Raw genomic sequence first — 15,091 nt, forward strand, 5'->3', positions numbered from 1 at the left:
TTGCGACAGTCGTGCTTGCTGCGGCAAAATTTATTGCCCCTAATCATTTTAAAGAAAGCATTAAAAGTTCATTAATAAATTTCGCCTCTACTAATAGCTGCCACCTATTTGTACCCCATTCAATTAGTTAGAATTTGTAGATTTCAATTGGAAGAGTCTGCGCAACTTTATGGGTACCCATAGTGTATGACTAGTGGAGCATTTGTGGATAAGTATTAACAATTTTTGAGGTGGTTCACCATTAAAGGCTACATCCAGGGGAAAGTAGGCAAACTTTTCATTAATCACTGTCACCAATACAATACTTGGAATGCACTATCATATATACTGTAAGGGGCTGTTGTCTCAAGGAGACCAGTATGCTTCTGGGGTTATAAGTCCCTTGTTATTCTCAGCAGGTGGAAGTTGTGGTGACGGACATATGTTTATTGCCAAGCTTCAGATGTGTGAGAACTGGACGAAAAACTTATATAGGGGGAAGCAGAGTACCCCGACCGTTCACGAGAGAACGTATCTACATTGTGCTTTACTTTCCACAGGCGAAGGTTCATGGTGGAGAAATCCAAGGAGGACCAAAACAGCATTCCAGCGAGCAAAGGTGTTCAGAGCGATTGCAGAGCAGAGGTGAAGTAGGAGCAGCAGCAGAGTAGCAGAGTGACTTGGAGTCCCCGTTCAAGGAGGGGGCCTGGGTCTTGTACTGGGTAAGCCGTCGCGGGCTCACGAGAGAGTCAGTGGTGCGCCAGGTTGAGTTCCGAAGGAGACAGGGTCTTTGTGGATCAGGAGTTTACGTGAGAAGCTACAACCAGGGGCGAGGTGCAGTGGTGTTTGTACCGGTGTTTCAAGAGTGGACGTTGATCCAGGGGCGGGAACTTGTAATCGAGTGCTGAGGGAGTACTCGGGGTAGTGACCAACGATATAGTTGGAATTGTTTGTAGACCGGGCCAGGGGCCATTCTTCAGTTCAATAAAGCTATCTTATTGCCCCAACATTGTGTTATTGTGTAAAGATTCCGCTGTGCAAGTTTGTACGTGTTGTGCACGTGTGTGTGTGCAGGTTCTGGAGCTTGGGAGTGCTTACAGGCGTAGTTCGAGTTCTTGGAAGTGCTTGGATCTCACAGACAAGTACCGAAAAGATCGTCGGTGCCGCATGGGAAAACCTAGCCCCGTGACAGTTGGTATCAGAGCACAAGGTTTTGATACCCCAAGCTAGCACACTAAAAGGGAGTTCAGTTTATAGCAGTCATGCCGAAGTCAAGAGCAGGGGATTCTGACAGGGAGTCAGAGGGGGAGCCGGGCTCGCCCCCTATTCATGTCACTGAGAGGTCTAAGACAAAGGAGCGACTTCTTGAAGTGAGAAACCGTTTGGAGGCTTTGGAAGAGATGGAGCTGCCGGCGCGCGCGGAGGCTGCCGAGGTAAGACTGGGCGTTGCTGAAGGTGAGATCAAGGATCTCCAGGTCCTGTGTGGACATGAACAGCAAGAACGAGTTAGACTCGAAGACGAGTTGAAGAAGGCTCTTCGGGAGATCGAGTTTGTCAAGAGTTGTGTTTCTCAAGCAGGGATTACCAAGGGTGCAAGAGTGACACCACCTGAAAAGTATGAGGGTGATCGAGACGACAAGATCATGGAGAATTTTTTCTTTGACATGGGTCAGTACTTGAAATCCATGAGGGGATTGACGGACGAAGAAAAGGTGGAGACGGCCACAGGATTCCTCACTGGAGCAGCAAAGCTTTGGTGGAGGACCAGACTTCAGGATATGGAGGCTGGTAGGTCGGTAGTCAAGGTAGACACATGGGATGAGTTGCGGGACGCACTCAAGGAGCAGTTCAAGCCAGAGAATGCAGGTTGGACCTCCTTCAAACAGCTTTCAGACCTGAAGCAAACAGGGAAGATCCGAGATTATATCAAAGCTTTCCGGGTCCTTATGTTGGAATTTCCAAATATGGATCAAGATTTCAAGTTGTACCACTTCTTGAAGGGTCTGGCACCGTGGGCTCAGAACGAGCTACAGAAGCTGAAGGTTCCAAATGTCGAGGAGGCCATTTCAGTCGCGGATCGACTGGTTGACTACAAGGATTTGCCGAAGGCATCGGGTGCATCGGGTGGATCCTATCCGCCGAAGAAAGACAAGAAGCAGTTCCAACCTAAGGACGATGGAAAGTCTAAGGGAAAGGGGGACTCTTCTAGCAGCAAACAGAGCGGGACAGGGAAGTCCTCATCTAGTAAAGGTTCCAACAAAGGTTCGAGAGATGCCGAGTCAAAGGCTGACAAGAGAGGACAACAGCAGGAACATACCAACCCGAGGACCAGCATTTGTCAAGGATAGGCCGGGACTAGATGTGGAGGAAGTGATCGCTGTAAAGGAGAGAGGATTTGGAAACAGGAAGTGGAAGGAGTTCTTAGTTCATTGGCAGGGCCAGTCCCGAGAGGAGGCGACTTGGGAGAAGGCTGAGAACCTCTGGAAATATGAAGCCAAGGTTTTGGAGTTCTTGGAGAGGAACTCCAGCCTCCCCTTCTAAGTGTAAACAAAGTTGGGGGCCTCTGCAGCATAAGTCTGGGACTGTGTTGCCGGCGTCGAGGACGTCGCCTATTTTAAGTGGGGGAGGATGTAAGGGGCTGCTGTCTCAGGGAGACTAGTATGCTTCTGGGGTTATAAGTCCCTTGTTATTCTCAGCAGGTGGAAGTTGTGGTGATGGACATATGTTTATTGCCAAGCTTCAGATGTGTGAGAACTGGACGAAAAACTTATATAGGGGGAAGCAGAGTACCCCGACCGTTCACGAGAGAACGTATCTACATTGTGCTTTACTTTCCACAGGCGAAGGTTCATGGTGGAGAAATCCAAGGAGGACCAAAACAGCATTCCAGCGAGCAAAGGTGTTCAGAGCGATTGCAGAGCAGAGGTGAAGTAGGAGCAGCAGCAGAGTAGCAGAGTGACTTGGAGTTCCCGTTCAGGGAGGGGGCCTGGGTCTTGTACTGGGTAAGCCGTCGCGGGCTCACGAGAGAGTCAGTGGTGCGCCAGGTTGAGTTCCGAAGGAGACAGGGTCTTTGTGGATCAGGAGTTTACGTGAGAAGCTACAGCCAGGGGCGAGGTGCAGTGGTGTTTGTACCAGTGTTTCAAGAGTGGACGTTGATCCAGGGGCGGGAACTTGTAATCGAGTGTTGAGGGAGTACTCGGGGTAGTGACCAACGATATAGTTGGAATTGTTTGTAGACCGGGCCAGGGGCCATTCTTCAGTTCAATAAAGCTATCTTATTGCCCCAACATTGTGTTATTGTGTAAAGATTCCGTTGTGCAAGTTTGTACATGTTGTGCAAGTGTGTGTGTGCAGGTTCTGGAGCTTGGGAGTGCTTACAGGCATAGTCCGAGTTCTTGGAAGTGCTTGGATCTCACAGACAAGTACCGAAAAGATCATCGGTGCCGCACGGGAAAACCTAGCCCCGTGACATATACAATCACATTCAACTCTCAAGTGAAGAGTCTGGTGAATGTGAATGGTCATGTGACCGTTGGACTTCACATTCATAACAATAAGTAGTTAAGTTACATGCAAACACAACAACAATTTTTTTTTGTCAAAATCCAATGTATCATTTAGGATTTGTGGGTGCACGAAGTTAGCTATAACGACTACTAGTACAATTTTCCTATTAATGAATTTTAATGACGTCCACAAGAGCATTAGTTTAAGAGATCAAGAGTTGCATCTTTAACAATTTTCAAATTCTTTTCAATGTCAATTTTTTTGTTGTGGGTCTTGATAAAAAAAACTTATAGTTTTTTTAAGTCTCACCTCTTCAAATAGCTTATTTAGACTTTCCACCTTCAAAAAATTTCATACTATATAGGAATATCTTCATATGTTACACACTCAACGATGAAGTGTCATTCAATTTCAACTACCCCTTTACTGCAGAAAATACAAGTTCTTTCTTCCCTCTCATCATTGGGGACTATTCATCTACCTATCTCACATTTAAGACAATGAGAACTAAATCTCAATTGTGTAACTACAAGTCTAGCCTTTCCTTAATTGCAACCCTTAAGTAGTCTTTTTAATTGTGCTCCTCCTTGATATAATGTGTTTTTTAACTGATATGTTTTGTCCACATGGTAGTCCTAAACTTTTTTTCTCATTGGTGTTGGGACATTCTTGCAAATAGATGTCATATTTGCTCTTCAACTTCATCCAAGTCTTCTTCCTACAATTTAATTCCTCGTCAACAATGATTTAAAGAATGGGTTATTCTCAAAATAAGCTATGCAAATTATCAAACGTGAAAAGTCCAAATTAAATCCAAATAGCTTAGAGTATAATTCATAGACCTTGGAGTACATGTACACCATCCAAGCAATATTTCTTAAAAAAAACTTCTACAACCTTACAAAATCTTTCTAATACAAAAGTTTATTAGTACAAAATATTTACTTTTGTTCTCACAAAAATAACTATAGATTATTTACTCGATGAGTGTTTCAATCATTGTTATAATACTTATTATTATAATGTTACGTATCATTAGTTATTATAGTTGTATATAAATTAGTAATTACAAATTTGTATGCAATGGGTATTTGAAACAATTGTGGAAGACTAGGTAGCAATTTATTTTCCTTCTTTTACTTTCAATCGTGCAATATATTAGATCAATTGGTAGACCATTAAGTAAATCAAGTTGTGTGTCTAATCAAGGAGTTGGTAGACAAATGATAACCTTATCTATTGAGTGTTCATTTGCTTACATTAACTTTATCTCTCTTCCTCTTTCTCTTTTTGTCTTTATGCTTCTCTATCTTTGTCTATCTCTTCGACTCTCTCTATCAGTATCGCTTATTATTATTCTAAAATTTTAACTCTCTTAATTTTCTCTCTTCATATATATATATATATATATATATATATATATATATATAGAGAGAGAGAGAGAGAGAGAGAGAGAGAGAGAGAGAGAGAGAGAGAGAGAGAGAGAGAGAGAGAGAGAGAGAGAGAGAGAGAGAGAGAGAGAGAGAGAGAGAGAGAGAGAGAGAGATTTTCTCTCTCTAACTTTGTTTGCCTTCCTCTCTCTATATCTCTTCCTCTCCTTGTCCATCTCTCCATCTCTCTTATGCTTTCTCAATTCTACCTTTTAGATATACAAAACTTATTTAATTAATAGCTCGATATATGAGGAAATTAAAGCCACTATGGTTCTAATAGGAGTATTAGAAGTCATTTTTAAGGTAAAATCTATGATGTACAAGTGGTTCAAATGATTGGTCATCTTGAAGTTCAAACATGAATTGAATTGAGAAGTTCATTTTTAAAGTTTCCTAAATTGCACGAGTTTAGTGAAATATGTTGGCACCCTTATATCTCTTGAGTGCTCTACTTTATACAAGATAAAGTCTTCATTAGTGACAACTAAAACCATTACACTGTTTAGTTTGTCTTTTATATTTTTTGAAAACCTATTTTTCACAATTCATATAATACATAACTGTATTCTTAAGAAAGTTTAATTTTAATAAGATTATTTTATTTTTTATTTTTTAAATAGAATAGGATATAGTTAAAATATTATTTTTATTTGTAATTAAGAAGATGAATCACAGGTCATTTTGTAGCTCAAATAAGATTGTCTTATGTTTCTTCCTACTTGTTGACCTTGAGGTCAAATGGATACACACACAAACACACAATTTCAACATATAAAAGTAAAGAATAATTTAAATTGTAGATAGTTGTCAACTTTTCATCCTTCTATTGATGTGTCAATTTTATCTTCTATGTTTGTTACATAGATAGTTCATTTGACATGGTGTTGACCATGGTAGCGACTTATGGAGTACTAATGAGGTGTTGAATGGAAGATATTAAAGTTTATTGGTTGAAGGAATTGAATTTATTTGTCATGTGGCTTGATATTGGTATTCATATCTTATATGTGCAACCAAGATGGCAACACATAATGAGAATTCTCTTTTTGAATTCCACATATTGAACTTACTTGAATCATTTTTTCATTATAGTCCTCGTTGTATCTTTAGTTGGCTACAACAACTAAACTTAAAGTTGATAAAGAGCTATACTAGTTATCTTGATCCACATACTATCTATCCTTTGATAATTTAATAGATATGTACCATGGTAGAGTTGATTTGTGATAGTCTAAACAATATATTATCTTTTATCATTTCTTTATAGAAGCTTAGTATCCAAATTTGAGGGGTGTTGAGTTATTGATGCCTTGAGTAAACATGGAAAGTTTGTTAAAGTACTTCCACATTGAATTCTAGATATATATCCAATTATATTATTTAAGATCAAGGAAGCAAGTTTCATTCTCTTTAGCTCTCCATAATATAATACGATACCATAGAATGGAAGCTTGGCCTTTCAATATGGACCTTAAAGTGCTCTTTTTGAAGATGCAACTAGATCTTATCCCCACCTTGAGATTGTCAGAGGTGTGTAATATATCACAATGTCTTATTTTTAGTAATGTTATTCATACATAAGAATATGTTTGATCTAATGGTACACATGCTAATGCATTGTGAGAATTTTAAGGTCTTTGTTATCTTGTTCTCTTTGCTCCTACATGAGTAAATTGCAATGAAGCTTACACTTCTATAATATTCCTTAAATAATACAATAATATAACATACATAGACTAAATACTATATTTAATTTTTGGAAGACTAAAGATTTTTTTCTTTTTCTTTTAAAATAAAACTTATTGATATTTTTTCCTTTTTTACATACAAAAAAAACTAAAACAATACTTTTTTTGTAAAAATCTCTATCAAATAATGTAATACTATAACATGTGTGCTCTAAATATTATATTTAATTTTTCGTAAGAATAAAGAGCCTTAAAAAAATTTAATTTTACATTTTAATTTTTTTACAATCAAATAACTAAAAAAATGTCTTTCATCAAACCAAACACTACTAAAATTTTGACAATTATAAATAGATCAATAATAAAAATAACCAATTTACAAAAATATAAATACCTATCCACTATTTAATCACCTTCCAATATTGAAACTACTTATAATATCCTTACTTTAGAAAAGAGCTCAAACTTCACTATCGAATTAAAAAAATTATGACAAAAAAATTAATTTACATTTAAAATGAACTCAAGATCGATTAGTAGTAAATATCTTTATCTTATCCTACTTTACATGCAACATCCTACGATAGGAAGGATATACACACCAATTAGATACTTCAACAAACAAAATTAACCTTTTAAGATATACAACGGTTTGCATGACACCAAAGTGTATGCTTCTAATTTTATTAACTGATCCAAGTCCCCTTTTTTTTCTTTTAAATAATGACTGGTAAATTTTTAACATGACCGGCGACGCTAGCATGACACGCCCTCCGGATCCACATGAAACGTTTTTGACCCGGAGCTATGAACCGGTGAGGCCACAATCGGAGGACCTCATCCCCACACTTCACTTGTTCAAACCCGCAAGCAAAACGACCTAGCAAAGACACAAGGCCTAATGGCCCAGCAGGAGTTTGGATCTTGGTGGCCGCTTCACCAATGAAGTGTTTTAACCACGACACTACATGTTTGAAGACTTGATCAAAGTCCCTTAAACCCCCATTAAATTCTCCAATAAAATCCTTAAAATTTCAACCAATTAATATATAGATAATTATTTTTCAACATAACTTCTTTTAAATTATAATATGCATCTCCACATCAAAGCAGACTTCCCTTAGTTAAGCGGACAAAGAATAATTTATTAATTCAAAAGAATAAATGAATAAAGAATTACAAGCTGGAGATCGGAGAACTCCAGTCTGTTAAAACAATTGTATGCTGGCGCACTTAATGTTTTTTTTGGGGTGATTCAGACCAAGGTCTTGCAGGAGCGCGAGGTGGGATCCCACATTGCTGGCAGAAGGAACGTGTGGCCGTTGACGCCATGGGCGTTATAGCTGCCTCCTGTCGTCTCATCCACCAACACTTGCCCGGGGTAACTGGGATAAGCCCCTTTTCCATACATTCCCGGACAAGCTGACACCGCCTCCAACGGAGCAGCGACGTCTCCTTGAAAGTAACCTGACTTGAACGGATTCGTCACTGTTCCCGCAACCGTCGCCGCAATGTTTATGATCATACCGTCGATACCCACATCGCCGTTGGGCGGCAGCAGAGGAGGGCTCTGCGGGCGGTAAATTGGCTGATGAAATGGCCACGCGCACTGCCCTGGGCACTGCGTTGCTGAGTTCCCCACCCATGCGTATGTGTATTTAATGCCTGCTTTGCTGCTGTCATGGAATCCACAAGAACTACTGCAGAAGTTCTCCACCATAACATCCTCAGATGTTAGAACCAAATATAACTCCACCTCACCATTGCTTTTCTTCTTCTGGGGTGGAGGCAGAGCTCTGGACTGGATAGCACTCTTCACCAGCACAGCAATGGCACTTCTTTTCAAGAACTTTCCGAGAGAATAAGCTTCGTCTAGCTTCTGCTTCCCCAGCCTTGGATTTAGTGTTTGAGCAGGGTTTGACTGGGAAGTGGCAGAGCCTCTGTAGGCTTCTGTTGTTTTCCACCAGGCGGACACAGAGGGAGAGCCCTGCTTGCCGTCTCTCTTTCCCAATGACTGCACAAAATCGGCCACAATGGTACGCTGTGTGGAAGTGAAATTTCCGTACCAGATGAGATGAAGATTGAGAATGGGTTTTGTGGTAAGCAGAGGGCCATTGTGGTATTGCAGAACAAGAGGCTCTTCTTGTACCAGAGCGGAGAGCTTTCTCCACTGAGCCAGAGGTCGAGCTGCGGCATCCACTGTGGACAATGCCGCCATATATACTAGCACTAAGTGCATCACAATAGTCTGAATCCTTAAAACAGCCATTTTTAAGGGTATATTTTTACAAGGGAACACAGATTTGAAAGATACAATGTATAATCAAATAACAAAGTGTGGTGTGAGAATAAGCAAGAAGAGGATGGGGTTTAAATAGGCCTATAGATCCATATCAAAATGGGAAGGTCAGCTTATACTGCTTGCAGTCACTACAGACGCGGAAAACAATTAAGCAAATATTAAAGTGAAATACAGCTGTCTACTATCTAGATTCTTATATGCAATGCGCGTGAACAAAATAATATCACGTCTTCCCCTTGGTCCCCCGTCGTGCTTGCGTGTTTGGTGGGGCAAAATTCGTTGCCGTTGCAAGTAAGACAAAAAGTTATTTTAAATTGCAGACAATCGTGGTTGCCGGGACAACGTTTATTGCCCTTCTATTTTCTCTCGTTATTTTTAACAAAGTTGCATGTATTCCCAACGTGAACAGTGCAGATTCAATCCATAGATCTTGAAGTGTATTCCAAAGAGCTCAGAGTGCCTTTACACCTTCGATACAGTATTTCTGCAAGGAAATTTGCGCAAACCTACGGAGTCTTCTAATGCAATAGTTTATTAGTTCAAAATACTTACATTTGTTTCCACATAGATAATTGCAACAATAATTTAATATAAGAGTGCTCCAATGATTGACTCCACCTTGGTGTGCAATGGGTACATCTAAGAAGTGTGGAAGGTCAATAAAGAAAATTGGTAGGCCATTTTTTGCATACATTTGTGCACTACATTAGGTCAATTGGTAGGTCATTTATGCAACAAAGATCTAAATGAAAAAGTATAGCTTCAAACCAATTATGCATTCACTTATAAGGTTCCAAGCATGATTGAAACAAAACCTTAGAATTAGGAAGGTAATAAGACGCCATTACCAATGGCCTCATGTTATCTTTGCAAAAGGGAGAGTGAGAAAGAGAGATAGGGATACAAAGAGGGGGAAATGAAGGGGGCAGGAGTCAGAGAGAGGGAGGGAGAGGGTCAAAAGATTGCACGATAAGTGATAGAGATAGTGAAGAAGATATAGATGAAGAAGAATAGAGATATGGAGAGAAGGAGAGGGAGAGATAAAGGGAGAGGAGATATTGATAAATAGAGATGGAAGAGATAAATATATAGAGAGGGAGAGAGATGGACAGATAGAAAGATAAAGATAGAGATAGGAAATGATTTATAGAGAGAGGTAGAGAGAGGGAGAGGTATAGGGATAGAAAGAGATTGAGAGATGGAAAGATAGAGATATAAGGAGAGATGGAAGAAGAAATATGGAGAGAGGAAAATAGAGATAGAGATGAAAATACATGGAGAGAGAAAGGAGGAGAGAATAAGTTAGAGATATAGAGACAGAGGGAAACATAAAGATAGAGAGATAGGGAGAGAAGCAAAGATAGAAAAAATATAGATAGAGAGAGTAAGAGATAGAAAGAGAGAAATATCTATAGGAGAAATAGAGGGAGAGATAGAGATATATGAGAAAAGAGGGAGAGAGATAAAGATATATGAGAAAAGAAGAGTAGGAGATGGAGAGATAGATAGGGGGATAGGGAGAGAGTAAGGGAGGGAGAGATGTGGAGAGCTAGAGAGAGGGGGAGAGAATAAGAGAGATAGGTAGAGAGAGAGACAAAGGGAGAGAGAGATAGGTGGAGAGAGAGAGAAAGAGAGGTAGATAGAGAAAGGGGAGAGAGGGGTAGGTGGAGAGGGAAAGAGATAGGTAGAGGAGGGGGGATATAGGTAGAGATAGAGAGAGAGGGGGGGGACAGAGATAGAGATAATTAAATATATAATTAGATAAAGAGGGAGGGAGACAAAGGGAGAGTGGAGAGAGAACTAGAGAAATATAGAAAAAGGGAGTGATAGGGATAGCGGGGGAGAAATAGGGAGAGGGTGAGAAAGGGATATAAAGGAGAGATAACCAGTTAATTTATTTTTATATTTATGAGTTGACAACCTTATATTTATTATATAAATAAAATTATATCTATAAGTTTCATATCATTTATTATATTAAGCTACTATTAAAGTTCATCGAACATTATCTTCGTCAAAAACCTTCTCAAATTTATACAAGAGAGACACTTAATATTTAATGGAATTTCAACATGGCAAATTACCTTTGAAATATTTACAACTTCATCCACATACAAGAATATATAAGATATACCTAAATTCTTAGAATTAACACATATTCCATCGTATATTTGTTGGAGTGAATCCTTATCTTACAATTGCAACCTTTGTTATATCTTGTTCTCTTCACTCCAACTTGACTGAATTTCAATTAAGCTTTTTTCAATCAAGGGAAGAGAATATTGATACTCTCTTATGTGTAAATTGCAATTGAACTTACATATTTATAATCTTGGTTAAATACTAAAATTATATAACATATGTAGGCTAAATACCATATTCCATTTTTGTACGACTAAAGATGATCATTTTTTTCTTTTTAAATAAAATTTGTTGATATTTTTTTCTTTTTTCTTTTTTTGTATATCCAAAAAAATTTAAAATGATTTTTTTAAAATCTCTATTTAATGTGTGTGTGGGCGCGGGCGCGCACGCGTGCACACACACATTCTAATTTTATAAGATCAAACATAGTTAATATTCTAATTTTATAAGACCAGACATTGCCAAAATTTTCACAATTATAAAATGTATTAACAATAAAAATGATTTGTTTACCAAAATATTTATGTCTATCTAGGGGAAGGGGCTCAATTAGTGCCCATGTTTACCATGTGCCTTTGTTAAAATACAACTCTCTTCTAACTGGATGCAATTGGCATTGTGCGTGAAATGAGAGAAAATCACATCTTCCATTTGGTCCCCATCGTGCTTGCGTGGTTGGTGGGGAAAAATTCATTTGCCATTGCAAATAAGACAAAATAATTTGAAATTGCGACAGTCGTGCTTGCTGCGGCAAAATTTATTGCCCCTAATTACTTTACAGAAACCATTAAAAGTTCATTTATACTGCCCATTTGTACCCCACTAGTGAGAATTTGTAGATTTTAGGTGGAGGAGTTACACAATTTTATGAGTATTCATAGTGCATAATTAGTGGAGTATTTATACATAAATATTAACAATTTTTTAGGTGGTTGTAGTGTATAGTTATTGTGAAACCTTTAAGTAGATATCAAGCAACACTTTGAAATGATCACTTTTTTATCCTTGTAAGCGTAACGGATCCAGAGTGCATTTTTAGTACTCATAAGCTAGAACAATAGCTATAAGTAGATAAGTTGCATATAGAGACAACAACAAAAAAATTGTCAAAATTGAATGTATCATTTAGGATTTGTGGGTGCACGAAGTTAGCTATAGCGGCTACTGGTACACTTTGCCTATTTCATTTTTGTTATTAAATGAATGCTTGAATGAATGAATTTATATGGTGAAAATGGATACAACAATGTTGAAAGACTAAATGAATTCAACCACAAAACCCTAGCCTAACAACAACAAAGATCCACCATAACATATGAAGATTACCCAAGACAATGCAAATCAAATGAAATCACAAAGATTATACCATCACATGTCCAATAGGGTTTGAATCTCCACTCTTCCTATCTCCATTGATCTTGCTTGATATATTTGCTCTCAGATTTTATATGCACAAGAGCTCAACAAAGAACGGAAATGTGGTTGCAAGTAGGCTTGATTGCATATGCAAGTTCGAAAGCGTAGTGTAGTCGAGTCGTAAGCGGGGTTGAATGCATAGTGAGGGTAATCAATTGATTAGGATGCATAGATTGATTAAAATGATTGATTAGGGTTTGATAATGAAGGAAGCATCTCCTTATATAGAAGACACTATATGAAATCGAGGGATAAGATTGAGAGGTGTAAAAGATAAATGGTCGGCTATGATTAGAGGGTAGGTAAAGAAAATAATAAAATAATGAGAAGGTAGGTAGTGTAGGAATTAAGAGATGAATGACATGTGTCATAGGTAGAAAAGGCTAATGAATTAATTAAATAAATAAAGATTTATTTAATTAATAGAGAAATAGGGATCAATTAAATAAATAAGATATTTATTTAATTTAGGAAAAAGGATAATTTAAATAAATAAATGTATTTATTTAAATGAGAAATAAGGCTAGAAGAGGATAAATGAATTAATTAAATAAATAGAGATTTATTTAATTAATAGAAGAATTAGGCTAAAATGATTAAATAAATAAAATATTTATTTAATTAGACATGACAATTTTAGGTGTCTACATTTTGCCCCTCTTTGAGACAATGCAGCTTGTCGCGTTGTTTCAAAGAAGATAAGATGAACTGATACAATGTTGCCCCAAGATGGGAATGATATGCCCCCTCAAGAGATTGAATGAACATATGTGAAAAGATCACAGACAATCTATCGATAAGAAAGAAAGGCTAGAATGGACTGACCAGATAAAGTGACAGAGTCACGAGATAAAGAAGACTAACTCAGGAGACGAGGGCTAGGACTGGGGCTAAGGCACTCTATAAGATAGACCACAAGGGGAAAACATCCTCATTATCATCCACACATCCCAGAGATCAGAGTGCAGAGAATAGAGCAACAACAGTCAGCAGCGATGGCATTGGTGCATAGATTTGATCGCGTTCACTGATTTCAGAGGCCAGCAGATGCAGAAGAGCCGGTAAGTACCACAAAAACCTCCTTGTACTTTGTTGCATTAATTGTTGTCATAAATGCATGCTAGGTAGCGCAATAAATGCACTTTTAGAATATGTCAAACAATGTCAAAAATGTGTAGGCGTGTCTGCGTTGGTGCCAGGCACGTCTGTAAGCGTGTTTATGTAATGAAAGCGCATTTATGTCTTCTAGGCCAAATCGACAGTTCTGTGATAAACATACATAGTCAATTGGATAAGTTGTTGAGAGGATAGACTCAAGAAGGTCCTCTAGGGAAGACTAGGATAGATCAAGGTACTTTGTGATGAACAGTGAGTACCAAGACAGTACTTTGTGATGAATAGGGAGTACTAATATGAGTAGCACTTTGTGATGAACAGGGAGTGCAAATGTGAGCAGCACTTTGTGATGAACAGGGAGTGCAAATGTGAGCAACACTTTGTGATGAACAGGGAGTGCAAATAGGTGCAACACTTTGTGATGAACAGGGAGTGCAAAATTCGTAGTACTTTGTGATAAACAGGGAGTACCACTAGGATATATAGCAACACTTTGTGATGAACAGTGAGTGCCACTAGGATAGAAGCAACACTTTGTGATGAACAGTGAGTGTCACTTTGACTAACATGATTTCTTTGCTTGACTGCAGGAGTATTTGCCTATGTTAGAGTCACGAGAGAGATTCCCGTCGACACAGAGATTACGACCAGAGCCGACATTCGAGGACCGAGCTGCTATTGAGGCTATGGGTCTGAGATACATCTTGTATGTGCCTGAGTTTCGGGCGAACATGGGGCTACTGACTGCGCTAGCTGAGAGATTGCACTCAGAGACTTGTAGTTTTCATTTGCCGATGGGTGAGATGACAGTCACCTTAGAGGATGTATATAGGATTCTGCGGATATCGATCAATGGGGAGTTAATTCCTTACGATCGAGACAGAGACAAGGATGCACTGAGATGAGTGTTTTAGGATCCAGGACTGGAGATGAGGGCAGGACACGTGGCCTGGGACACCATGACAACAATAGGACTGGCGCTACCAGCAGTGCTGGCAGGAGTGATCAGTGGGTTCCTGTGTCCGGATAGGGCGACACGAGGATTGGTTGTGTAGCCATATGTATTTTGACATCATCGTATCCTGACACTTATGATTTTGATACATATATATGAGATGATTCATCATTGCGGAAGCTATATGTATGTGTACCTATGTGATGCTTCTATATGTTTTATGTTGCATGTTTCTATATGATGCTTATGATATGGATGCAAATATGTACATGATGGAATACAATATTTTTGTTCTTTTATGTTTTTAAATGTTATGCATATGTGAATGTGAATGTATGAAATACAAATGGATATGATAATGCAAATGTAAAATGTGCTAACAGGTGTTGTGTGCAGGACGTGATGTAATTGTGATGTCTATATGTATGTATGAAATGCTTAATATGTGGTAATGCAGGTGAAACTACATGAGATGCAAATGTTTTTGGTGTGTCATTATACTCAGTCGTGTGATAGCAGGCTACACGGACTCAAGAAGGACTATGGAGGT

The 15,091-nt window shown here is 38.5% G+C and overlaps 1 protein-coding gene across 1 annotated transcript; it reads right to left on the reverse strand.

The window, feature by feature from the left end:
• Positions 1 to 7,727: 7,727 nt before the first annotated feature.
• Positions 7,728 to 8,959, reverse strand: LOC131063982 (protein EXORDIUM-like 2). Its single transcript, XM_057997989.2, has one exon. The coding sequence runs from the start codon at positions 8,874 to 8,876 to the stop codon at positions 7,863 to 7,865; it is 1,014 nt and encodes a 337-aa protein (XP_057853972.2). The 5' UTR covers positions 8,877 to 8,959; the 3' UTR covers positions 7,728 to 7,862.
• Between the last annotated feature and the right edge of the window lie 6,132 nt (positions 8,960 to 15,091).

The sequence above is a fragment of the Cryptomeria japonica genome, chromosome 11 (genome assembly GCF_030272615.1).
Source record: "Cryptomeria japonica chromosome 11, Sugi_1.0, whole genome shotgun sequence".
In the NCBI taxonomy this organism is placed as follows: Eukaryota; Viridiplantae; Streptophyta; class Pinopsida; order Cupressales; family Cupressaceae; genus Cryptomeria; species Cryptomeria japonica.